At 47.1% G+C, this 27,345-nt stretch overlaps 2 protein-coding genes across 5 annotated transcripts in view; one reads left to right on the top strand and one right to left on the bottom strand.

Annotated features, from left to right (window-relative positions):
* Positions 1–1,672: 1,672 nt before the first annotated feature.
* Tgds (TDP-glucose 4,6-dehydratase) lies at positions 1,673–18,430 on the bottom strand. The gene is made up of 12 exons (XM_005079410.4): positions 18,263–18,430; positions 16,051–16,117; positions 15,066–15,134; positions 14,421–14,511; positions 12,662–12,804; positions 8,981–9,079; positions 6,975–7,034; positions 6,242–6,285; positions 5,147–5,312; positions 4,267–4,325; positions 3,610–3,707; positions 1,673–2,282 (listed from the first exon to the last, which is right to left on the bottom strand). The coding sequence occupies exons 1-12, from the start codon at positions 18,349–18,351 to the stop codon at positions 2,197–2,199; spliced, it is 1,071 nt and encodes a 356-aa protein (XP_005079467.1). The 5' UTR covers positions 18,352–18,430; the 3' UTR covers positions 1,673–2,196.
* A 2,196-nt stretch (positions 18,431–20,626) lies between these two features.
* The window catches only part of Gpr180 (G protein-coupled receptor 180), a 29,097-nt gene continuing 22,378 nt past the window's right edge, over positions 20,627–27,345 (top strand). Inside the window, exons 1-2 of one of the 4 annotated variants that reach the window (XM_021232637.2) lie at positions 20,627–20,667; positions 24,624–24,757. In XM_021232637.2, the coding sequence (XP_021088296.1) occupies positions 20,642–20,667; positions 24,624–24,757 (160 nt within the window). In that variant the 5' untranslated portion in view covers positions 20,627–20,641. Of the gene's footprint in view, positions 20,668–21,398; positions 21,601–24,598; positions 24,758–27,345 lie in introns of those variants that run through there. The other 3 variants (XM_021232636.2, XM_005079411.4, XM_013120120.3) reach the window with 3 other exon arrangements.

Genomic DNA, 27,345 nt, shown 5'->3' with positions numbered 1-27,345 from the left:
AACAGAAGTACGGAGCTAGTGGGATGGCTCAGCAAGTAACAGAACTTGTCACCAAGCCTGATGACCTGAGTTCAATTCCTGGAACCTTCCGAGGAGAGAAACACACCTGTGGCACACGCGCGCACACACACACACACACATTCTAAATCCGGGAAAAAAAAACGAGTAAGGGTGTGTGCAATAGATCTTATAGTAAGACGGGAAGCTATAAAAGAGCTGGGGGGGTTGCTGCTGTTACTGTGTAACAATTCATTCTCCTGGAAAATAGCCAGGTTTCTGGGAAAGCTACATTAGTCCTTACCAAAGGTTGCATCCATTGATCTGATTCCCTTCCACTGGGCCTTAGCTCTTAAAGGCCCCATCACCACCAGGTCCCACTCCAGGTGTTAACAGCCATTTCGCCCCCAAATGTGTTTCTCTAGATCTTGAGCCCACCAACTTGATCTTCCTATTCATACATGTGACTGTTTCTGAGTTAAGGGACCGACTCCTAAACTTATCGTTCCAGTCCGACATTCAACACCTTAAAATACCATCCAGGTCAAGCAGCAGCTTTTTCCACACATCATCAATCCGTACGTTTTTTTAATCCGGAAGTTCTTCAGCTCTACCCGTCTGCAGGGTGCGTGCGTCAGGCCTTGACATCAACAGCCTGACTTACTGCAGCTGCTTCTTAAGCTGGATGCCTTTGGGAGCTCAAACTTGTCATCCTTAAACTCATCTTCCATGCTGCTTCTGGAATAAGCCATCAAGCACAATTCCACACTCAATAAAGACGGCAAGAGATCCCATATCATATAAAAGTAAGATGAAGAGCCCCTGAGATAATGTCGGTGGAAAAGAAGCAGGCTCCAAATAGTCTGCATGTGATAATAAAACCCCACACCGGGTTTTAAAAATTGTGTATATATGTACCACAAAAGAACATACATCGCTGGGCGTTGGTGGCGCACGCCTTTAATCCCAACACTTGGGAGGCAGAGACAGGCGGATCTTTGTGAGTTCGAGACCAGCCTGGTCTACAAGAGCTAGTTCCAGGACAGCCTCTAAAGCCACAGAGAAACCCTGTCTCAAAAAAACAAAAAAACAAAACAAAAGAACATACATCCAAATGTTAACACGTTATCTTTAAGTGGTAAAATGACTTTTTTTTTCTTTACTTAGTCATGCCATGGCAGACAACACACTTCCCAAGCTTCTGCACATGCTTGGAGAGGCGGGAGGACACGGGGCTGTCTTCCTCTACGCCTCTGATTTAGGAAAAACAAAAGGAGATTTGGTCACAGATATATGAGGGCAGGGACCCCGAAAGGACATAGAGAAGACAGAAACCTACACACCCACGGAGAGAAGCTTCAGATACAGACTCTGACACCCTGATCTCCACTTCTTGCCTCAAGACGGTGAGAAAATAAACTTGCTGTTGAAGACGCCCATTCAGGGATCTGTGTGATGGAAGCCCCCGCTAACCAAGGCACCCGCTCACATGCTGTCAGGGTCAGTTCCAATTTGGAATAGAGATGGGACATCTCAGCTGGAGCCTGGGTACCACCGGAGGGCCTCGCTACAAACACAGGCCAGCCAGCTACCCGGTGCACCTCCTTGGAGCCGGGTAGACAAACAAAACGCATGATTACTTTAAAATATCTACCACAAAATAAAAATGCGGCACTAAGAAAGCCACAATCTATATTTAATATATTAAAATATATTGACACTTTTATAAATAAAACCATTGTAAGAGTAGATACATGATGAAATTTCTGATACAGGTTATATATAAATTAACTGATTTTGAAAATGTGTGAAATTGGCATCTTACTTTTAAAAATCATCTAACCTAATTTTACAAAATCATCAAAAGTGAAAAAGTGCTCAATGTGTCCATTTTGTCCCATTTTCACATAATCAGACCTTAAAAATCAGTCAGGGCATAAAACATGAGGCCGTCAGGCGTGGGGAGCCGACAGAGCCACCAGGGCCACGCCCTGCCTCGGTTCTCAGGACTGGGGGCCTCAAAGGTCCACACCCCACGGTTCTGCTGCTGAGGGGATCTCCACAGGGAATCCTGGGCCCACGCTGGAACTTGTGGAGCCTTTGAAGCATCCTCTCACTCGGATGGAGAGCTGGCACTTCTTTAAGGCACTGGATCTCATGTCACTTGCTGAGGTAGGATGATGTCCTCTAAACTGACGATTATATAAACGGTGGCACAACAGGAAAGGGCTCTAAGGCCTTTTCTGCATTCTTCCAGTTGTGGAAATTCTCTCGGTACCACTCAACTGGTAGGAAAATCAAAAGGCAATGAAAAGGTAAAAAATATGCATCAATTAAACGTGTTTCCTGAGTCTCACCTTCAGGCTGACTAGCGGGGACTTGTCACCTGAAAAGCCCCAGAAACGGCACGAGCTACTGTGTCTGCCCACTGCAAGGGCAGTCCCTGCAGCACTGGCCTGCAGGAATGTTGACGACATTCGGATTTCAGAAATCTCAGGTGAGGAAAGCCAATTATGTACCTTTAAAGCTATTTTACAGAAAAAAGAATACCTACCCATCTAAACACATGATACAGGATTAGCAGCATGAGATGACAGTGCGCACTATTAATTAGGGAGGTGAGTTTATGGTGTGCACTATTAGGGAAGTTAGTTTATAGTGTGTGCTATTACCTTAAGGCTTTGCACTAGGAAGTCTAAATCTATGTAAGAATGGAAGCTTTCGGGGCATTGGTGGCGCTCGCCTTTAATCCTAGCACTTGGAAGGCAGAGGCAGGCAGATCTTTGAGTTGGAAGCCAGCTTGGTCTACAGAGCGAGTTCCAGGACAGCCTCCAAAATAATACAGAGAAACCCTGTCTCGAAAAACCAAAACCAAACCAAACCAAACCAAACCAAACCAAACCAAAAGAATAGACACTATATTGCTTTTGGTTTTTAATACTTGAACAAAGTATTTGTATTTAAAGTTTTGAATCAAGTCCTTTTTTGTACACTGTTCTTTTTTGTTGCTGTTCTGTTCTGTCTTTTGAGATAAGGTTTCATTATGTAACCCTAGCAAGTCTGGCTGGCCTCAAACTCAAAGATCCTCCTGTCTCCGGACCCTGAATGCTGAGACTAAAGGTGTGTGCCACCACACAGGGTTCTAATTACACACACACACACACACACTGTTTTCTTATTTTACTAGTTTTTTCTGTACACTTTGAATTTACAGAGATCTTCTTCAAAGCTAAGACCCCACTGATGGTAACGTGGACACATTTTACAGACCATTGGGAAAGAAGAAAGCTGCACTAGAAGCTTGAGCGATCACAAAACCGGCCTTTCAAGCACACAAAGGAAGTGAAGAGCTGAGCACGGACTCAGACAGAGCGAGCAGCTGATGAGCTGAGCGGATTCAGGAGGGGCAGTGAGAAGTCAGGTCCGCTAAACTCAAGACGCTTAGCAGACAGCTGCCAGAAAGGACCGGGAACCTGGGGTGCAGGAACCCGGGGTGCAGGAACCCGGGGTGCAGTCGGCCCTCACACGGCCCTCGGATGCCTGGTGTGCTGACTCGAACTGCCTCTCCTTTGGTTGGCCGGCCCTCCCCCAGATGGCCTGCTTATTACCTACCTGTTTTCTTTATTCCTTCTTCCCAAGGCACTTTGGGCTTCCATCCTAAACTGTGAATCTTTTCAGACTTCATTGGGTATCTCATGTCATTGTGAGGTCTTGGAAAGCAAAGATTTAAGACGGCATTGTGAACAGAATCATGCTTGGGACACGCTTATTGTAGAAAAATGTTACAAAATATATATAAACCCATAATTACCAATGCCTCACACTCTCCATAGCCTATCCTTTCAATAACTTAATTATTTCAGCCATAATTTAGTTATAAATGAAGTGCCAGGCATACAGAAGAAATTAACAAATGTCTGACGAGTGAATAAATAAATTAGGTACAAGGGAGTGAGGGCTCCTGAGAGCAAAGCCTCGGGAGAGAATCCCGGTCTACATGATGATTAACCCTTGGAACACCTTTGTAGGAAGACAACCTCCCAGTCTCACAATGGAGGAAACCCCACACTGAGGAAGAGTCGACAACTTCCTTAAGCCCGTGGCTAATAACAGTATTATCCTTAATCTCTGTAGCACTTGTAACTAGGAAAGAGAAATTTGTCAGAAAGCTCGTGCATTCAGCTACTTCTCCGGTAAGTCTGTATGGCTTTAGTTTTATCAGAATCTAAAACTTCCCATCTTCCCCAGACACTCCAACACGTTACTCACCTGTCATTAACGTAGTCCACCCACCTCTCCGTTTCAGACTCTGAACTGGTCTCTTTGATCTGTCAAAACCAGCAAACTCCTGAGCCACGATTCACAACGAGAGAGACCGCAGAGCAACAACCGTATTAAAGCTAGAAGCTGCCTCACAGCGGGGAGGGAGGAGGAGGGACCGCAGAGGACTTTCTGTACCACCTTCGCTGCTATGGATGAGAGCACGTGCTGCATAGACCCCAGGGGTACGCCCTAACCCTAGGGTGAGCAGTTCACGCCGGATCCCCACGGCTACGTCACGCTTCACCGTTCTTTGGCTCTGACACCAGGTTGCTATTTCTGAAGCGGGGACACCTTATACTAGAGGATGTACACAACATTCTTCCCTGAAGAACTAGTGCCATTCCACACAAAGACGCATGCTATACACGACTGGGATTTTACTTTCCCATCCGTTCATTTTTAAGTTAGGTAAATGGGAACTATTGATTCAGCGGCAGTCTACATGAGAAATTTCCCCTGCTGGCTTGTGTTTTGAGTCCTCGGTTCCCCGTGGGTGGCTCTGCTTGGGGATGCTACAGAACCTCAGGAAGGGGGCCTTGCTAAGACGGCGCTTCAGTGGGGCCAGGCTTTGAGGTTTGACAGCCTCACCCCACTTCCTGCTCGCCTCCAAGCCGAGTTGTCCCCCCCCCCCCATCAGCACCATCATGGACACTAGCCCTCAAGCACTCTAAGCAGAAATTAACTCCTTTTCCTTGACATGCTTGTGGACATGGTGTTCCATCACAGAGCAGGAGAGGAACTAATACTCAAGGTGACCAAATTCTTCGTTACTGCCACTAACTTGGTGACGACATCATAGATACCCTTAGAGCAGATACATACGTACCAGCTGTATTAGCTCCTTTGCAAGCTGGACAACCGACATTTCAAAGTTGGTCCCAATGTTATAAATCTCTCCTGGTTCTCCCTTCTTGAGGACAGTGAGGAACGCCTCCACTACATCAGCAGCGTAGAGGAAGTTTCTTCTTTGAAGCCCTGACCCATGAATACAGCTAAACGGGTTAAATAAAGCAGCTATAAAGTACAGAAAAAGAGGGGCCAGTGTGACCCCTGAAAAGGCCCTAGAAATCCGTGACTGAAAAAACCAGTTCCCTTAAAATTTCTTCTCCCTTTCTTAAACAATGCCCAAACTTCGTGAGAATCCTTAATTTAAAAAGTGGAAAACATGCCTCCCTTAGACACACACATCTGGCCGGGCGGTGGTGGCGCACACCTTTAATCCCAGCACTCAGGAGGCAGAGGCAGGCGGATCTCTGTGAGTTCAAGGCCAGGCTGGACCGACAACCTCCGAAACAATACAGAGAAACCCTGTCTCGTAAATACCAAAAAAAAAAAAAAAAAAAAAAGACACACACATCTGTTAATTTTATAGCAAAAAGTCACTTAGAAAAAACCCCTAACCTGGTGGGGTTATACAAGATGGTAACTCCAGTCACTTGGGGAACTGAGACGAGATGATTCCACGTTCAAGGCCAGCCTGAGCAATTTCAAAAAGTCAAACAATCAACAATAGCGAAATCACAGGGTGGGGGACAGAGCTGGGGCTACAGCTTATATCACAGTGCTTGCCTAGAACCAGCAAGGCCCACTTCCAAGCCCTAGAACCTAAAATAACGGGAAAATGAAAATTCACATCTCTGTATTAAATTAACCATTTGGAAATATACAATTACATATAGATGTCAAAATTTTGTTTGCAATTCTAAGTTCCATGGCAGATAATTTCAGGATTTACCTTAGTAAACCATGAAGATGCAGTTTAGTTCTTGAAAAACTATCACATTAAATGGAAAAAGCATTCCTACATGGCAGAATGCTCAACTCCATGGCCTCTATAACCCTTCATGGCTTTCAAAGATTGCTACTGAACACTATCAACACAGCAGAGAGCATATGAGTGCAAAAATAAAAAGCAACGTACCATTTCCTGTCGTGCTGGAGCAAAGATATAAATTTTGGAATAACCTGGAAGAATATTTAAGTGTCACTTCAGACTTTGAAAACGACATTGATATGAATGTAAACTCATAAGATTAAAAATTGTTACCAAGATATGTATGTGTAGCTACATTCTAATTCTCTTAACCTAAATTCACAACATTTGGTAATTAAGAGAATGCTAAGGTAGTTTGTGATTTTGTAAAAACCCGATGATGAAAAGACAGGTATTGTGGGGATTCAGAGGAAGCTGTCATGGACAGTCTGCAGCCAACACACGCCACCTGTTTGGAGACTACTTCCATGCAGGTAGGTCCCATGTGTCACTCATCACTTACGTACAAGCACCCACTCGTCAGGCCAAGCTCGCCACATCTTTCCCTAACCAGCTTCTAACTTCTGTACACCCTGACATGGCTGTGGACCAGTCTTAAGCGCTGCATGGTGCTTTAGAACACAAGGGAGACAACGTGCGTCCATGCACACCCTCAATGCTGTGATTTAATTACACCCCAAATTAAAGACAATGGTTAGAGCACCCAAAGGCACGCCAACTGGAACGTGTCAGGTTGACACTTAGAGTCTGACGACCTCTCACGCAATCCCCACAGAGGACATAATTATGCACAATTACAACAGAAGCTGCTTCAGACAAGTAACTGCTGGATGTTACTTTAAAGGAAGCCACTCACTAAGAATTTAGAAAGGAAGTTTACCTTTTCGGGATACTGATGTGGTCCATAAACATTACTGCTTCTGGTGATGACAACTGGAAACTTAGAGAGAACATTCAACGTTAGCGGAAGGGAAGGCCAAACAATCAGGGCGTAACTGACGCACTGTCAGCACACAGTGGGTGAGGAGTCTGTCTGACACTGTCATCCTGACACTCATGAGGCTAACACAGAGGATCTGTCTGACACCGTCATCCTGACACCCATGAGGCTAACACAGGGGGATCTGTCTGACACTGTCATCCTGACACCCATGAGGCTAACACAGGGGGATCTGTCTGACACTGTCATCCTGACACCCATGAGGCTAACACAGGGGGATCTGTCTGACACTGTCATCCTGACACCCATGAGGCTAACACAGGGGGATCTGTCTGACACTGTCATCCTGACACCCATGAGGCTAACACAGAGGATCTGTCTGACACTGTCATCCTGACACCCATGAGGCTAACACAGGGGGATCTGTCTGACACTGTCATCCTGACACCCATGAGGCTAACACAGAGGATCTGTCTGACACTGTCATCCTGACACCCATGAGGCTAACACAGAAAGATCTGTCTGACACTGTCATCCTGACACCCATGAGGCTAACACAGAGGATCTGTCTGACACTGTCATCCTGACACCCATGAGGCTAACACAGAGGATCTGTCTGACACTGTCATCCTGACACCCATGAGGCTAACACAGAGGATCTGTCTGACACCGTCATCCTGACACCCATGAGGCTAACACAGAGGATCTGTCTGACACTGTCATCCTGACACCCATGAGGCTAACACAGAGGATCTGTCTGACACCGTCATCCTGACACCCATGAGGCTAACACAGAGGATCTGTCTGACACTGTCATCCTGACACCCATGAGGCTAACACAGAGGATCTGTCTGACACCGTCATCCTGACACCCATGAGGCTAACACAGAAAGATCTGTCTGACACTGTCATCCTGACACCCATGAGGCTAACACAGGGGGATCTGTCTGACACCGTCATCCTGACACCCATGAGGCTAACACAGGAGGATTTCTAGTTTAAGAACAGCCTGAGCTTTGCAGTGGGGCCTGGGTTTCATGTTGTTTCGTTTTTAAGTCAGTCCTGGTGGCGTTTGCTTTAATAGAAGTCAGTCAGGAGGCAGAGACAGGACGATCTCTGAGTTAAGACGGGAGGACAGGGCTCAGATAACCGCAGTCCAATGGGAAGAGCAGGCTCTTTCTCATGTGGAGACAATGGGGTGATGGGCATGGAGAGGCACAGAGTCAGGTTAAACACTGAGGCTGCCCCACCCTCATTTCCCCATGGTTTCCAGCACTCTACACTCAATGAGATGGTCTCTCCCCACTGGATCAACCCTACAAGTAAAAACACCACCACAGAAAGCAAGCGAACACCGAGGGTCACTGGGAGTCAGACAGATGACACTGGAGCTGCTGATACTAATTTTGATTAAATTCCCTGTCACAGCCACCAGACGTGAGCCTTCAACTCTACCTCACACTGAGCCAAGGCTGCCGGATCACACAGAGACCAGCAACTGCTGGGAAGGGAACCTGTCATCCTGCCACTCAGGATTTCCATGAGGCGCCCCGCCCCCCCAGACTGTAATGCTCTGGGTGCAACAGGACCAAACTTGTTTCGGCTTGGTGCTTTTACGAGAAACCGAACCCGAGGTTTGTGCTATGTAAGGGTCAATATTTATAAGCCCTCACTACTAAGTTTTTAAACTAGGTCTTTTATACCAGAATGTTAAAAGTCCACAGCGAATGGCTCAGGAGTTTCAGGAATCAGGCCGGGTGAGATGGTAAGTGTGCTGCTACCTGGCTCAGTGCCTGAACCCACTTGGCGGAAGGAGGACAGTGGCTTCCATGAGTCGCCCTCTGACCACCACACTCACATCACAGAACGCAAGACATGCATCCACTCGCGTGTGCGCACAAAGAATAAATAAATACTAACAGACAGCTTCATAAGCCAGCTTTTACCTTGTATCGCTCCCAATAAGACTGTACAAAACACTCAGCGGCTGCTTTAGAAGAAGCATATGGGTTTGTAGGTTGTTTGGGTGACGATTCATCAAACTCCTAGTTTTAAAAGGATACATTTGAATTACACACACCCTCTAAGTAGAAAACATATGACAAGGTCTAAGTGCATGACTTAACAGTGGTCTGTGCCAAATTTAAGAGGACTAGGTTTAGTCCTACCACACACATACATGAGTGCACGCTAATATACATACATATACAACCAAACAAAACTGAAAACCAACCACAGGACTAGTTTGAAATGTCAATCACTACATCTAAGAAACCATTTCTTGCTCTGGTGGTACCCGTGGTCCCAGCACTTGGGGGGTAGGGGAATGGAATCCAGAATTGAAACCCTGTCTCAAAGAAGACAAACAAAAACCAAACCAACACAGGAGGAGCCTCTTGGATCCCAGCCAAGGGAAGAGGGTCTTGAAGATGAGTGTTGGGGACAGGAGACAGAAATGAGGTTACTGAACGGGTGGGAAGGCATATCACACCACATCTGTATTCTCAACCATCTATAATATTTTTAAAGACTTTGTATTATTTTTATATGTGTGTGTGTGTGTGTGTCTACGTGAGTTTATGTGCAGCACGTATATGCAGGAACCCATGGGAACCACAGATTTCTGTGAACTGGAGTTACACATGATTATAAGTGACCACATGGAAGCTAGGAGCCTCTGTATGTACAGGGTCCTCTGTATGAACAACGAAGCCATCTTTCCAGCCTTGTATTTGTTAATGAGACAGGGTCACTAAGTTACCCAGGCTAGCTTTTAACTTGGGCTCCTTCTGTTTCAGCCTCCTTCAGAGATCATATTATGGACCCCTGTCACCAGGGTGTGCCACCAGGCCTGGCTAAAATTTCTTTACAGCCATCTTGGGTGAATAAGCACCGTCTTAGGAAATCTTGGTGTAGCTGTTGGCAGTTACTGATGTACCATTCTAGAGCTCGCCACTGAAACAAAACCATGTAGTAATTTAGTTATAAAAATGACTGGCAGAATAGCCTACATGATAGAGCTAAAAAGAATATTGGTACCAGGCAAAATGATAGGTGGGAATGAAGTTTGTGTGTCCTCCCCGGTTTTGTGCAGTCGATAAACTACTTAATTCCGCTAGGTGGAAGGACAGTTGCATGGACTTGGGTCGGGGAGGTCAGGGTCTTCTCCAAGCCCCACCCAGACACCGTTGAGTATTTTCTGTCAGAGCACAGCTCTGAAGATCGTCCAGAGAGCAGAAACCAGCTGCTGGCTAATCCACACGCAGGGAGTGCTGGGAACCCGCTCTACAACACAGCAATGCCCGTTTTCATTCTCACAAACATATACTTACATAAGGAAGTCTATAGCTTTACCAGATAACAGTTGGGTGCTTATATACCAACCATGGTAGTGATCTGAAGATTAAAACTTCAGAAATATGAGAAACCATACTCCTAATTTATTTATTTACTTATTTATTTATTTATATTTTACGTACACTGGTGTTTTGCCTGCATGCTCATCTGTGTGAAGGTGTCAGATCTTGGAGTTATAGACAGTTGTTAGCTGTCATGTGGGTCCTGGGAATTAAACCTGGAAGAGCAGTCAGTGCTTTTAACCACTGAACCATCTCTCCAGCCCCACTAATTTAATTTTTGACTGACATTATTCTTTGTGTCTGTACAAGATCACACAACTGCAGTAAAGTGTTAACTGTGTAGACAATATCTTAACCATTAATAACTTTTAGAAATAAGCATCCAATACCTGTTACATGCACACAGATTTATTTTGAGGCTTCTCTCTGGGACCCTCTTAATTTCAGGACCATTGTACCTAGCAGTGTAGATAATTTTTAAAATTTATTTATTTTTATTTTGTATGCATTGGTATTTTGCCTACATGTATGTTTGTGTAAGGGTGAAGTTGTAGACAGTTATGAGCTGCCATGTGGGTGCTGAGATTGAACCCATGTCCTCTGGAAGAGGAGTTGTGCTCTTAATCACTGAGCCGTCTCAGTCCTGCAGTATAAGTATTTGTTTACTGTGAGGCTTTTGTTTTCATATATTGGTTAGAATCAAGCCCAGGACTTCACACACACTGAGCAAGTACTCAACATGGAGCTAGACCCCTAATTTGTTACTGACTCCCATCAGCTCTAGGCTAGACCCTAGCCTGTTACTGACTCCCATCAACTCTGAGCTAGACCCTAGCCTGTTACTGACTTCCCATCAACTCTGAGCTAGACCCTAACCTGTTACTGACTCCCAAAAGAGCATGTCTTTAAATGAAAGGACCAAGGAAAGGAAACCATGGACTGAAGGATGGTTCTATCTTTGTCTAAAAGTACAATAATTAGGAATGACTCCATATGAACAGGTCCAGGCATGGTGGTACATCCCTGTAAGGATACAGAGGCAGGAAGACCTCCAGGTTGAGATCAAACTGAGCAACCAGGCGTTGGTGGTGCACACCTTTAATCCAAGCACTCAGGAGGCAAAACAGGAGAATCTCTGTGGGTTCCAGGCCAGCCAGGTCTACAGAGGGAGTTCCAGGACAACCTCCAAAGCTACACAGAGAAACCCTGTCTGGAAAAAACAACAACAACAAAAACAAACAAACAAAAAAAGACCAAATTGAGCAACACAGGGACTTCCAGGCCAGCCTGAGTCACACAATGAAAGCCTGTCTTCAAAACATCAACAATGAAGGCAAAGATTCCATTTCAACAATAATCCCGCAGCACTGCTCACGACATGCTAACGTGTTTTACTGCCCAGAGAAGAAGGGGAGCAGGGGTATGCTACACACATCATCATGTTTTCCGACAGAGACTAAACGGGAGATCTGCTGCTGTGTTGTACAACAGTCAGACCCCGAGGACGTCTGTAGCAGTGCTAACCGTCCCTCAAGTGAAGTGGCATCCTTGATAGAAACAAAGGACAAGGAAGCACATTCTAGAGGGTGACACAACTCATGTAAGGGGAGAACAGAGAAAGCCCAGTGAACTTTAACAACAGACTCTACACTGACACTGGATAAGCAGAATATAAACGTCCAGTGAACTGTAACAACAGACTCTGCACTGACACTGGATAAGCAGAATATAAACGTCCAGTGAACTTTAACAACAGACTCTGCACTGACACTGGATAAGCAGAATATAAACATCCAGTGAACTTTAACAACACAAACTCTACGCTGGCACTGGATAAGTAAAATATAATCATCCAGTGAACTTTAACAACACAGACTCTACGCTGACACTGTGTAAGCAGAATATAAATGTCCAGTGAACTTTAATAACACAGACTCTACGCTGGAACACTGGATAAGTAAAATATAATCGTCCAGTGAACTTTAACAACAGACTCTATACTGGCACTGTGTAAGCAGAATATAAACGTCCAGTGAACTTTAACAACAGACTCTATATGGGCACACTGGATAAGCAGAATATAAACGTCCAGTGAACTTTAACAACAGACTCTATATGGGCACACTGTAGGCAGAATATAAACGTCCAGTGCACTTTAACAACAGACTCTACACTCACACACTGGATAAGCAGAATATAAACGTCCAGTGAACTTTAACAACAGACTCTATGGGCACACTGTAGGCAGAAGACACTTTCTAAGCTTACCTGGTCAAGACTGCCTCCATACACTTCATCTGTGCTGACGTAGATAAATTTCTCCACTCTGGCTTCATAAGCAGTACTTACCAAAACATGAGTGCCATAAACATTGACATATGTAAACTCAAAGGCACGGACAAACGAAAGATCTAAAAAGGACAAGAGAAAAGCTACAATAATTCTGCTCACGGAACAAAACAAATACCAAAAACCTGACTCAGGTTTAAGAATGCTTACTTCCCTTTCCTCACCACAACTGCAACAGGTTTAAGAAATAACCCAACGTAGCTGATTCATATTTGGCTTCATGTGCTCCAAGCTGGCCTCAAACTTACTATGCAGCTGGGCATGACATTGAACTTTTATTTTTAATTAATTACTATGTGAGTGTATATGTATGTGTGTATGTGTGTGTATGTACTGTGTGCGTGTGTGTGAGAGAGAGTGTATGTACGGTGTATGTGTATATGTATGTGTGTATGTACTGTGTGTGTATGTGTATGTACGGTGTGTGTGTGTGTGTATGGTGTGGGTATGTGTATGTAGCAGCTGCCAGTGGCTACCGGTCGGCATGAGTGCTGACAACACACCACAGCTGACTAAAGCAAGCAAGAAATAATAAGAGTCATGTTACAATCCATGAATCCGTAATGATACTATAAAGACAAAGAAGAAGCCACACCATTCCCACAGAACTCAGTGCACAGGTTAAAGAGTAAGGCAGCTAGGCTGGCTGACACCTTCTCAAGAACTGACACAAAGAACCTGCCCCTAAGTTCCCATTTAACATACGAACAGGGAAAGGAAGGACAACGAGAAAATCATCACTGCCAAAGCTCACATCCACCCAGACCCTGATGCACGAAACAGTACCATAGCTGACAGCAAGCCTGGTTTGTACCTGAACTGAAAAGCAACACCAAACACAACAGGCTTGGAAGCGTATCTGAAAACGAGGCTGGGCGTAAACAAAGCTACGGGGCGGGGCGTGATCTGGGAAGAAGGCAAAGGTTTCCGGACTTTACACTCTGACAGCTAATTACATTACGTAAGGTGACCAGACAGACTGTTCTTTCCAAGTGAGCAGTGGAAATAAAACCAGTTCCACAGCAGAGTCTTCAACAGACAGCAGGCAGGTGGGCATCGTGGGTGGTCAAACGGATTTTTCAGAAGTAAGATCTAGGCTGAGGATACAGCTCAGGGGAGAATGCTTACCCAGCAGGCACCAGCCAAGGCAGACAAGAGCTGGAAATAAATTATAGGAAAACATCCTGCGATGACATGGCCACATCCATGCCAACTAACAGGGTTCCAAGGCAATCCGCCTCACCAAGGAAGAAAGATCACTACAGAGCTGGGGGATGGCTCAGTGGGGATGAGTGCTCGCTGTTCAGGTGAGAGGGCCTGAGTCCACACCCACACCCCACACCCCACACTGTGCATGTCTGCAATGCCCAGCAGGGGAGTGGAGACGTGGATCCCCCGAGCTGGCTGCCCGCCCGGAGAGTCCAGATAGTGGGCTCCAGGGTTAGAAAGAGGCTCTGTCTTGGGAGTACGGCGGAGCAGCACGCACACATGCACACATGCGCGCACACGCACACACTTACACACACTCTCACACACACATGAAACATGATAACATAAAGGTTCAGCTAGCCAGGAACACACAAGAGGTCACCACTCCTCATCCTTATTCTAGGACTTTGGATTTCTTCACTAGGGAAAGAAGAGGCCAGCCGTAGCGATAGCATGAAGCAGTGCTTACCGACATGTGTCTGGGCAGCAAAATGGAGTACTATGTCTATTTTCTCCATTTCAAACAGCAGCTTCACAAAGTGGGAGTCGCAAATGTCACCCTGCATGGAACGGCAAACATGGATGATGGGTTTCTTGAGCACTTGCGCTGGTGATTACCAGTATTCCGTTAGCACCGTCCCCATTTCCCACCCCCAAGTTCAGCAGAAACCGCCTTGAAGTCAGCCGAGCAGCCAGCCAAGCAAGACGAAGCAGTGTGGTTCCTCAGCATCTTAGAACATATGCATTCAATTCAAAATATTTTTGCTGAGCACCAGCATCTTCTAAATTTTGTACTGACTTCTATCACGGACTTGTAAAGCTAAGATAGCAGGAAATTTTTTTTTAGCATAAGAAAAACAACTCTTTCAGACAGCTATACTAAAATACATTTAAAACAAGCGTGACATGTATGTTTAATATATATATTTTGTCAACTACTCATATATTTGCCAAGCTACCAAAACGCCCATGCAGCTTTTTATGTGATCATCTAAAAGTAGAACTCTATACAGCGAACGCTATTCTGGGAAACATCTGGTCCTTAACATGTTTGCAACACAAAAAGATTACGACCTCTGAGACTACAGAGGCACTGTCGGCAAAGCTTCCGTACCTGTATAAATTTGTAGTTCCGCTTGTTAGAAACGGGTTCAAGGTTCTTCAAGCTTGCACAGTAATCCAGCTTGAACGAGGAGAACGCGGTGGGGAGAAAAACAACACAGAAAGCAAGGTCAGCTCCCGTGGTGACAAGCCGGGTCAGTCTGACGGTCACGGATGCTAAACCCTGACACAAGAAGGCATCTTCTAAAAAGGCTTCCTGTACATCACACCCGTAAAGTCTCTGCCGTCCTCGAAGTGAAAGCAGCTCGTTTTCAAAAGAACGAACCAAGAGAAACCAAGAGAAACGGTGTGACAAATCTCTCTTTAAAACTGTTTCTGCTCAAGCTCCCTCAGCACTGGTGACTAAAAACTAAAAACGTTTAGTTCTCGACAGAAAAGGAACTGGCCATTGAAGGATAAGAAAACACCCCCTTCATACATCTATGACTCAGCACACCTCTTCTTCTGACCTGGAGGTCAGCGCACATTATTTTAAAAAGAGCGAGTTGGGGCTGGAGAGATAGCTCCGAGGTGGAGAGCGCTAGCTGCTCTTCCAAAGGACCCGGGTTTGGTGCCGAACACCTTACATGGTGACTCACAACTGTCTGTGACCCCAGTTCCCATCCAACGCCTCTGGCCTTTGAGGGCCAGGGAACCCATGTGCACACACCCATATGCAGACACGCACACCTCCCCACAGCTCATTATTTTGTATTTTCATTTATGCATTTTGAGACAGTGCTTAACTATGTACTCTTGGCTGTCCTGGAATTCCCTACGTAGACCAGGCAGGCCTTGAACCCACAGAGATCCGCCTGCCTCTGCTGGTTGTGTTGTCACACACCAGGAGGACGTGCTGCGGGAGCAGATGTGGCAGACTCCGAAGTCTGAGGGCAGCCTGAGCGCTGTCTGTGGACCAGGCCGGATGTTACTTTTTGACGATGCGGCCAAAGGAGGTCTAATTCTAGTGCATGAAGCTCATTTTTTATAACACTTACCTTGTCTAGATTTATGATCATGTAGTTGGGATAATCTTCCACTAGGGAGACAATCACGTGGGATGCGCTACGAGGAGAAAAAAGAACTTTGTGAGTGACATTGACCTCCCTAGATTCTTAAGAGTTTCCCTAAGCTGCAGAGTAGTAGGAAAATGTTAAGAGTTAACATCACACTTCCAAGACAAAGGAAACGATGGAACACACCACACACGCGCACACACACATGCACGCACACACACACGCACTTTTAACCCACCTTCTCAATAGAATCTATAAACAAACTCTCATATCCTCCCTGTGCCATGCATAACTTTCTGGCCTGGAGAATAAAGAAAAAGCCAGTTTAACTAAATGATGCTGCCCAGGCATGCTGTGAGTGTGAGCATGAAAAATATAAGATCTACTCTGAGCAAGTACGCTGAGACGAATTTGCCTTTTCAGGGGCTGCAAGGTAACTACACAGACATTACTTCAGCATAGACGCCGTCATCAGCCTACGTTTATACCGACTTCCGCAGCTGCTCTCTCTTGGAACTTAGAAGTTGCCTGTGTGAGCCTGAAAACCTCAGGAGGGTCCTGGACTGAACACAGCTTTTCCTAGGCTGATAAGAGTTGACACTATCTAAGTTGGGGACTGACACTGCCTCCCGGGTTATCAGTGGACCCTGAAAAGGAGCTATCCCAGTAAAAGGAGGTGCCAGATATTTTCAAACCCAAACGCACTTTGGGTTCCTGGGAGTAATGGCGTTTATACTCGACGGCCCTTTCCTCACTTTCTAGGACGTTCTCGTGGACCAAGCCTTCCAAGCAACTACAAGCTCTTTCCCACATGCACACTCGCGTTCCTTAAAGTGAAACGTGGCTTCCTGGCACCCTCAGCAAAGTGACCGTCGGATTTAAAAGGTCCACTGCATGTCATTGCAGTAAACAAGAGTCTCTGTGTCGCCATGCAGGAGACACCGCTCCCCGAGGGCGGAAGAGGATGCTGTCTGTCACTTACGCACCCCACTATTACTGAAGACCTCCGGAAAAAAACGGGACCAGACCTTGCTTTCTGCAGGTGCTTCGTGAATATCGGTCTGCCCTCACGGGGCGTATATTCCAGAAGGGGGACAAGGCCATGAACAAGTAAATACAAACAAGGCAACTTCAGGCCATGTTAACTGTGTCGGTTACCTACGGTCGTCCTGTAAGGACTCTGAAGTTGGAATGGGGTTAACATAAACACCTGACCTGAAGAGTACAGACAACCTAAGCAAAGAGAGAAGCTCAAATGTCTCAAGTCAGGAAGGGGCCCTAGCGTCCCGTGCTGTGCTCTGAGAACCCCAAGAGGGCTGTGGCGAGTACAGGAAAAGCCAGAGGATATAGGTTGGGGGAAGCAGGGCTTGCGCCGCTTGAGCCTTCCAGATCGTATCAAGACGCTGGGCTCGCAAGCCTCACAGAAGCCACAGGTACAGAATTCTAAGTGGCAGGGGCGTCTCACTTCCTTAAAAGCCACGACTTCCCTGCGTGCGAGGGACACGCTTGGCGGAGCCTAAGGAAAGCACAGGGGGCTCCACCAGGGGAGGGGGCGGCAGCCGTGTTCCGAGCAAAAGAAGGAACCGAGGTGAGAAGTCAAAATTAAGGATCACTCCTTGTAGGGAAAAGGCACCAGTCAAAGAAACACACTTTGTCTCTGGAATCAGAGTCAGGGTGCATGCATTTCTTTGGTTCTGGTTGCAGGGCCAAAGTGTTTCTTTGGCTCTGCTCAGGGTGTGTTTCTTTGACTGGTCCCTTTTCCCTACACCTCCAGGAAGGGGGGCGGGCTCGTGCAGCCTGCGTGCGAGCCTCGCACAAGGCGCTCACCCCCGAGGACCTGCAAACGTGTTCTTAAAGAGAAACAAACAAACAAAACAAAAGAGAGCATCGCGTGCTTCTGGACAGGCCTGGGCGTGCTGGAGGGAGGCTCGGCAGAGAGAGGGAGCTTTGAACGCGCGCGCCTCCAGAAAGTGACAGGTGGCAGGCGAGGGCCCCGGAAGCCGCAGGCTCCAGGCAACCTCGCTACTGCGGGCCCCAAGGTCCGGGAGGAGGGGCGCGCGTCCCGACCGTGCAGCAGCGCCCTCCCGCCCGCCCGGGGACCCTCCAAGCGCCCGCCCCGCGCCAAAGGCCGGGCGAGCCGCGGGCAAAGGTCGGGGCGGTGCCGAGCGACTCGGCCACCAGCAGCGCTACCTACATGAAGCCGGCGCCCCCGGTCACCAGCACCCGCTTCGCGTAGCAGCCGCCGGGAGGACCGCAGGGCTCCTCCCGGCCCGCCGCCGACATCTCTGCGCTCGGCCAGCGCCAGCGCCAGCGCCAGCGCCACGCGCCGTAGAGCGCGGAAGCTTGGACCACCGGGAAGTGCCAGCCAGCGCGACGTTTTTGCGACGCGTCCCCGCCCGCGACACGTGAAAAAGGAAGTCCGCAGCGGCTTCCGGGTTCTCCGAGGGGCGTGGCCGGCCGTGGCACTGCGCAGGCGCGGTGCTGGATGCCTGGGCCCACCTGCTGGGAGAAACTGGGGTCCCTGGGGAGCTAGGGTCTGGGATGTTTTCTAGGCCAGTGCAGCCCGCATGGGCTACTTCTATAGGTAGAGTTAATGAATGGATGTCTTCATTCTTTCATTCTTTCTTTATTGATGTGCACTGGCGTTTTTCCTATGGGTCTCTAGTCTCCTGGAACTGGGGTTACAGACAGTTGTCAGCGGCCATGTGGGTGCTGGGTATTGAACCAGGGTCCTCTGGAACGGCAGTCAGTGCTCTTAAGCGCTGAGACATCTCTCTAGCCCCGGTGTCTTCGTTCTTGCACTTCAGTTCCGTCGGTAGACTAACCCAGACTAACCCCTAAGAAACCTCAGGACTGTACGCAGTGTGGAAACGCGAAGTTGCATTGCCAAATTCTGTTTGACTGTTCATATTATCACAGACAGGAGGCTACTTGAAATCACGATAATGACGTTCCGTGGGTTCCCCTATTAGAGCCTATTCTCTTCTCTCGCTGGCTCCCTCTGCCTCATCCTGGTCCTCCTCTCTCTTCTTGTATACCAGGCTGGTCCTACCCTGGCCTCCGTGCTGTCTGCTAGTGTCTCCTTCAGTTCTCAGTTTGAGCGCCAGCCTTGACTCAATTTAGACAGCAACCGATACCCTAACTGTGCAGAACCATTTCTTTTTCTCTTAGAGTTCATTCGTCAACATACAGGCCAATGATATAGTTTGCTCATTGTCTCTGCCCCATGGAGGTCTTTCATTTACCTGGGACCAGATCTATCAGAACGAACAAATTGCATATCAATAATACCATTAGAAATTTAGACAAGCTAAATTGACTAGAGTCGTATTTCAGCAAACAGTGAAAACCGAAGCAACGCTCAGGAAGTGATGGTCAGAGAGCCACCAAGCAACGTAGGCAGTCGGCATGTACAGAAAAGGGTGGGGGGTATAGCTCAGTGGTTCACAGCCTCCTCTTCCAGAGGAGCCAGGCTGGATTCCCAGCACCAACACGATGGCTGACAACCACCTGTCAGTCCGACTCCAGGGCAAGGGAAGGCCTTGTTCTGGCCTCCGAGGGCACTGTATCCTTACGGTACATAAACATCGTGTAAACAAAAACCCCGTATCCAGGAGAGTAAAACTTTTTCTTTTAAAGGTAATGTTTAGGAAAGACTTAACAGGTTATATAGATCTAATTGTGCCTTCTTAAAGGGTTCTCTGAATCATACTGTGCATCTTCTATACATAGGCGTAATTGATCAGTTGGGAGTTTGTTGACTAGCTGAAGATCACTAAGTTAGGTTGCAGTTCTTATGCAGGCATCGAAAATACTGGGGGCAGTCTCTGGGTAAATTTAGTTTAATTCCACATAGATTTTCAGGGGCTTATCTGAAAAGATCCTCCTGAAAATACTAACAGAGGCTGCCTTTCAGTGTTAGGTATTGACAAGGAAATTAGAAAGTCAGACCTTAAAGTGTTTCTTCAATCACTTGACTGTGAATGTTTTTCTAAGCTGAATGAAAATTAGTCTTACATTTAAAAAGAACTAGGGTAACATAAAAAAGTCTCAAAATATTAATACCCTTATTCTTTACTTAAATGGGGAGGTATGTTGTGAACATGTGTTTTATGCTATAAAGACATCTTATTGAATGAAAATATTTTGTACATACTTGCTCATGAAATAATTTTGGGTTCCTACTTTTGCTTTCATCAAGACACTCACAGAATCTGACCTTCTGCAACTTACAACAGAGTGAGAAAGTCAGAAGAATTTACAAAACCACACGTGTAGCTCGTGATCTGACAGGGGAGTGAGGTATTCTGGTTCCACTGGAATCCAACCCAGACTCAGGTGTCAGAAATTTAGGCTTCTTCAAGTATGCTGGGGGGAAAATGATACAAAGTCAAGCAAAGGAGGAGTGGTTGAGTAAGAAGTACTGCAGCCAGAAGAATCTGCAAATCTCATCAACACAGAGCCTTGGAGCGTTTATGGAATTGATAGTGTGAGGAGGGGCATTCGTTGAGAGATGGGCATTTGAAGTACTTGAGCGCATATTCAGAAGAGCGAGGGTTGTGTGCTAAACGCGATGAAGGAAAGCGATGCTGGGAAAAGGTGTATTTTTTTTTTCTCTTTAAGCATTCTGTAACTTTACAGTCAGCGGTGGAGTGTAGCTAAGTAGAATTTAACACCGGAACACCGGAGGGAGGTCAGTTGCTACAAGCCAGTTAAGTGATGGCAGTGGCGGCTGCTTCTTATCGTCACCAGGAGAAAGGCAGATGGATATATTTGATCAGACGCGCAAGGAACATGGTCGTTGTAATTCTCAGCGTCCGGGAACCCTATTCATGGAAGGAAAAATCGTCTTCGTGCCAAGAGAAGTTAGGCTTTCCACTTTGGACATGTGAAGCGTCCTTGCAGCATGAAAAGTGGGCGTAGACGCAGGGGAGAAACAGCAAAGAGCCTTGTCCAACTTTCAGTGAGTTTTCCTGGCAGCGGTCGTTCGGCGGCCACGCATCTCTCAGTTCTTTCCTGGAAGGCCTCAGACGTCAATGACAGGCGCGCACGCCAGTGCGCAGTGCAGGAGCGAGAGCGCCAGGGCCACTAGGATGATTCGTTTCCAGTATCCGCCCCCAAACAGCATCCCGGGGACTCGGTTCAAACCTAGGCGCCAACCAGCCGCCCGCGGGGGAGCACTGGAACCCGCAGGGCTGCGCGTCCCGCCCACCACGGCCGATGATTGGCTGCCGTTTCCGGCTCGTGGGCGGTGATCCCGCGCCTCATTGGCCGTCACACTCGGGCTCCACGCCCCTCCGCCCCGCCCCGCCCCGCCCTCCGCTGCCGACGTGGGCTGCAGGCCCCGGGCGGTTGCCAGGCGCGCGTGCGAGCGGGCTGCGGGCATGGGCGGCCTGCGGCTGCTGGCGGTCGCCCTCACGTGCAGCTGCTGGTGGCCGCAGGGCGGCCAGGGCAAGACCCTGCGGGGCAGCTTCAGCAGCGCCGCGGCCCGGGACGCCCAGGGCCAGAGCATCGGCCATTTCGAGTTCCACGGTAGGTCCGGGGCGGGCCGAGGGATGGAGGCGCGCGGCCTCCCGCAGGCCCGGGGTCGGTAGGCGGCGGCCGCGGCGCCTCCCTTCCCGCCACGTCTTCCCGGCCTCACCTGGATCCCCGGCGTCGCCGCGGCCCTTGGCGCCTTCGCCAGGCCGCAGCCCTCAATGCACCGGAGAGCGGTTCCCGTTCCCCCGGCGCTCCCGGTGCAAGCAGGACCGCCCTGCTGCATCCTCCCAGAGCTGTGTGTCCTGTCCTCCCCCACCCCCGACTCCGCGCTTGGTCTCGTAGTGTGCATTTGAGCCCCGAGGCTGTGAGTGAACGTCAGCCCTGGAACCTAGCCTTCCTGCCGTCTGTCACACCCGTGGCGGCAGGAAACCCACTTGGAGCGGATTTGGAAAGTGTCACTGCCTCGGCAGTTTGGTTACCGTGCTACCGTGCAACAGATTTCCTGTGTGCCTAGAGTTCAGTTGGTGGAAACGCGTTTTGAGTGTTTACAAAGTTTCGTGATTGATAGCCCTGTCCTATCTGGAAGGGCTGCATTTCATTCTTCCTGGTGTCCCCCAGGAAAACCAGTAACTCCATCGGTTGGTGAATTTTGCGATTCATTCTATTAGTTTTGCCCCAGTTGATTTGCTCTCTTAGTTTCGGTGTTTTCTTGGCACTTTGATTTTGACATTGCTGCATTTCCAGTGAGTAATTCCCTAAATGAAGCTCAGCTGTTATGTGATCGGGTTGCCTTAGAGATGCAGCCGTGGATATCAGTGTGCCAGCTTGGGGCCTCTTAGGAGAAGATAACAGAAGTGAGAAACTACGTTGCTGTGGGAAGGAATGTCAAGTCCTGGAAACTTGCAGAATTGATGATGTAAAAGCATGTTTTAAAACCACAAGAATTGAAGGTTTTACAGTATCTGAGAAAAGCATGCCAACTTTCCAAACTCTGAATACACGTGGATGAAGGAAGGAGAGATCACTGAATAAACCTTTTTGTTGAATTTTTGTCATATTTTCAGTCTCTTAACCTCCTTGTAGCAGCCCTTTGAGAACTGGCAGTGCTGTCTGGTCTATGATCTGGATAGAGCCGGTAAATCGAGGATCTGTTGAAGCTGTGATCTGTGCTGTTCATGCCTCACGGAGATACACATAACCCTGATCACGACTACCTTGTGAACCCAGAGAGGAAATATGAAGGAAATTTAGGTTATCAAACACCCCAGGTGTTGTTGAGGCAGTGTTACCAGTATCACCTGAAGTAAAAAGATTTATGTTACACGTTGTTGCATAAGGCCTATAACAGATTGGGGGAAGGGATAACCCATGTGCAGTTTCTCTCTTTCATATATTATGCACACACAATTCTCATACACATAGCTCTTGCCAGGTTATGGTCAATTGCAGTTTAATTCAATAAAGCTGTGCTGAGCAACCATAGCTTATGGCCATTTAAAGTGTTAGTAATACGTGAGAGTCACTTTGTAAAACTTAATATGGCATACCAACTTATGTCAGAGACTTACTCTTTATGTACACTGAACATTTTAACTTATAGAAAGTAGGAACCCAAAGAATAGCAAATTGTAAAATTTTAAGAAGTCTACTGCTTCTTTCCTAGCATCCTATCTCCTACAGGCAACTACTTTTTGATATTTATATACTAATTTTTAAATTATTGTTTTTGTCTGTGTGTGCATTCCTGCATGAGTTTATGCATGTCACTTTCATGCAGGTGCCCTTGGAGGCCAGAGGGAGTCAGGTACCCCATAATCGAATTTCATAAGGTGTGAGCCGCCACGTGGGTGCTGGGAACCAAACCTGTGTCCTCTGCATGAGCAGCAAACACTCTTAAACACTGAGCCATCTCTTCAGCTACTAAACTGAGTCTTAATTAGTTCATTGTATAGCCAGGCTCCTTTCCTATTATTCATCCAATATATTGTTCTAGAAATTCTTTTGTAAAAGTCCTAAGTATAGAAAATGTGTTTTGGGTGTAAAATCAGTACCCCACACTTCACATATATTTAAACTTATTACATGTGTTTTATTTTCACATTAAAATATAACTAGGGGCTAAGTGTGGTGGCAGAGGCAGGTAGATCTTTGTGAGTTTGAGGTCAGCCTGGTCCACAAACTGAGTTCTAGGACAGCCAGGGCTGTTACACAGAGAAACCCTGTCTCTCACCCCCCCCCCAACAAGTACTAATTATGTATTTATGTTAAAAGGATACTTCAGCAAGAAGTCTCTGCAGATTATGAACAAATGTATGAGTGAAGAGGGTTGGAAAGGGAGGCAGAGATTCTATGATGAATGTCCATGTGTCCCAGATCATGGTCTTTATTCAGTTACCACCCACCACTACAGTTACCCAGATACTCTCCTGTTGGATAAACTCTTACAATGTTACCACCTACCACTGCACTTATACAGTTACTCTCTTGTTAGATAAACTTTTACAGTGTTACCACCTACCACTGCACTTATACAGTTACTTTCATGTTAGATAAACTCTTACAATGTCACTATAGTTACATAGATACTTCCACATTGGGTATACTCTTACAATGTTACCACCTATCATTGCAGTTATATAGTTACTCTTCTGTTAAACTCTTACAGTGTTACAACTTGTGTCTGCAAATATACAGTTACTTTCATGTTGGGCAAACTCTTAACAATATTACCACCTACCACTGCAGTTATATAGTTACTCTCACATTGGATAAACTCTTACAATGTTACTGCTTATTACTATAGTTATACAGATACTCCCATATTGATATACTCTTACAATGTAACTACTTACCACTACAGTTACACAGTTACATTCTATGTTGGGTAAATTCTTACACCTGAATGAGATGTTCATTATGTTGTGATTAATTTACATAAATGAGATTTGATAATGTCAAATTCCCATAGTGATACATGGAAATGTGTACTTGTCCTACTGTCTTAGCTCTCTATAAGACCAAACTAGTTGATAATTTTTGTTTTAATGTCAAGGTGACCATGCTCTTCTATGTGTCAGAATCAACAACATAGCAATGGCTGTTGGGAAAGAAGCTAAACTCTACCTGTTCCAAGCCCAGGAGTGGCTCAAGCTTCAGGAGAGCAGTCCTGAGTATAGCTGTAGTGAGAGGCTATCCAGAGCTCAGTTGACAAGTGAGTATATGGGATTTTTCTTTGACCATTAGATGTGGGGTTTCCCCCCTTTAATGTTGAAGCATAGTACACCATGGTACAAATATATATACTAAGATATATTTTTAAAACTACATACCTATAACTGATGATATTTTGGTTATTATGTTTTCAGCAGCATTTTTCAAAAGCTAACCATTTCTTTGTTCAAAAGATAGAATGCTTTTTCTCCTTTTATCATTCAAAAACTTTTTAAATGTCCAAATAGATAAAGGTGTATTTATTTATACTCTACGGTTTATGTATTTCATGCCAATATACTAGATACATTTTTATCTGGTTGTAGTATACAGTGAATAACATTGAGTAGAAATTACTTGCGCACTAAACATGTTATTTCATACAACTTAGCCCAAGCGATGCTGGTTGATAGCATGCCATTGAGACTTAGTTGTATGATGGGGGAACAGCAGTACATAGTGTACCACATCACCTAGAAACCTTTATCATCGCTCACATCCAGTTTTTTCCTGAGTCAAAGGTGTCTCATGATGAGGATGCTAGCCAGAGAGAGAGGGGGGAGAGAGAGACAGAGACAGAGACACAGAGAGAGGGGGAGAGAGAGAGGGGGAGAGAGAGACAGAGACAGAGACACAGAGAGAGGGGGAGAGAGAGGCAGAGAGAGGGGGGAGAGAGAGACAGACAGAGACACAGAGAGAGGGGGAGAGAGAGAGAGACAGAGAGAGAGGGGGAGAGAGAGACAGAGACAGAGACACAGAGAGAGGGAGAGAGAGAGACAGAGATACAGAGAGAGGGGGAGAGAGAGAGAGACAGAGAGGGAGAGAGAGAGAGAGAGACAGAGAGACAGAGGGGGAGAGAGAGAGGGGAGAGAGAGAGAGACACAGAGAGGGGGAGAGAGAGACAGAGACAGAGACACAGAGAGGGGGAGAGAGAGACAGAGACACAGAGGGGGGAGAGAGAGACAGAGACAGAGACACAGGGGGGAGAGAGAGACAGAGACAGAGACACAGAGAGAGGGGGGGAGAGAGAGAGACACAGAGAGGGGGAGAGAGAGACAGAGACACAGAGAGAGGGGGGGAGAGAGAGACAGAGACATAGAGAGGGGGAGAGAGAGACAGAGACAGAGACACAGAGAGAGGGGGAGAGAGAGACAGAGACAGAGACACAGAGAGGGGGAGAGAGAGACAGAGACACAGAGAGAGGGGGAGAGAGAGAGACAGAGACACAGAGAGGGGGAGAGAGAGACAGAGACAGAGACACAGAGAGGGGGAGAGAGAGACAGAGGCACAGAGAGGTGGAGAGAGGGAGGGAGGGAGAGAGAGAGAAAGAGAGAGAGAGAGTGTGTGTGTGTTTTAGAATTTAGGAATATGAAGTACATATGCCATTCTGCCCATTATACCCCTAAAATCAATTGGTTGTAGGAAACATGGTTGAAGCATCTGTATTAGCTTGTTTTCTATTACTGTGATAAGAGCACTTACAAAAGAGTTTATGAGCTCATGGTTACAGAGGGTTGGAGACTGGTGGCAGGCAGGAGTGGCAGTGGGGACCTGGGGCAGTAGCCAAGGGTTTACATCTTGACCCACAAGCTGCAGGCAGAGAGCATACTGGAATGACCCAAGTCTTCTAGAACCTCAAGGGCCTAATCCTTCCCAAACTGCTCCATCAGCTGGGGACCACGTGTTCACACACGAGTCTAGGATGACGGTTATCGTTCCAGCCACTGCAGCGCCCATGAGAGAGAGAGACCATCCTCTTCCGCACTGATTCTTCTCGTAGCCAAGCCTGGTGGAGTCCCGTTCTAAACATCCACTCAGCTGTCTGGATGCCTGAGCTGAGGAGAGAGTAGTTCCCAGGCTGCCACTGTCCATCGTGGATGTTTGCTTCCTAGACTGTTAGCTGATGTCTGTGGTGTGTGGAAGAGCTGAGAGCTGGGATTCGGATGTAGAAGATATCACAGTGGTTTATGGCATCCCTGAGCTTCTGAACTCATCTGGAAACGGGCGCAGTCGCTGTCAGTTTTCCTGTCTGTCACGTTTGCACATCTCTGCATTTCACGTGCGTGTGGAAGTCCTCCTCCTTTGCTCTTCAGTTCCTCCAATGTTCAAACCCAGCTTCCCCTCCAGCGTCCCATCCTTCTCCTCCACCTCACTCCTGAGGGTTTGCTTGTCTTCCTTTTAAACGGCTGCTCTCTGGCCTGGAACTTGCTCTGCAGACCAGTCTGGCCTCAGACTCACAGAGATCTGCCTGCCTCTGCCTCCCGAGTGCTGGGGTTAAAGGCATGCACCACCGTGCCTGGTCACCAGTGATCTGTACACAGCACCTTCGACCGTGCTGCCTTGGCTGTCACCACTCCACTAAGCTGTCTGAGTATTTTCCCGCTCTTCTGATGCCCACAGGCTGCCGGCTCGAGCAGCAGAACCCGCGGGTCTCCGCCACGCAGCTTCACACGCCCTCATTTCTGGTCGGTGCTCAATTGATATCCCCAGGGCCTTTGCACCGGCTCCTTCCTTCCCTCAGCTCTCTCTCTCTACGAATCCTGTGTCTTCCTGTGCAGCATGATTTATGATGAATCACGAGTCCCACTT

This window comes from Mesocricetus auratus, unplaced genomic scaffold, assembly GCF_017639785.1.
Source record: "Mesocricetus auratus isolate SY011 unplaced genomic scaffold, BCM_Maur_2.0 Super-Scaffold_2245, whole genome shotgun sequence".
NCBI lineage: Eukaryota > Metazoa > Chordata > Mammalia > Rodentia > Cricetidae > Mesocricetus > Mesocricetus auratus.
The sequence above is the reverse complement of the archived record's forward strand: the minus strand, read 5'-3'. Positions and strand labels throughout refer to the sequence as shown.

Excerpts from the sequence above, each read along its gene's own strand:
- Tgds (XM_005079410.4), bottom strand. The coding sequence starts at position 18,351 with ATGTCGGCGGCGGGCCGGGAGGAGCCCTGCGGTCCTCCCGGCGGCTGC. Across the intron at positions 9,080-12,661 it reads ATGGAGGCAGTCTTGACCAG|GAGTTTGATGAATCGTCACC; the intron begins GTAAGCTTAGAA and ends TTTTAAAACTAG. Across the intron at positions 6,286-6,974 it reads CACATCAGTATCCCGAAAAG|GTTATTCCAAAATTTATATC; the intron begins GTAAACTTCCTT and ends ATATTCTTCCAG.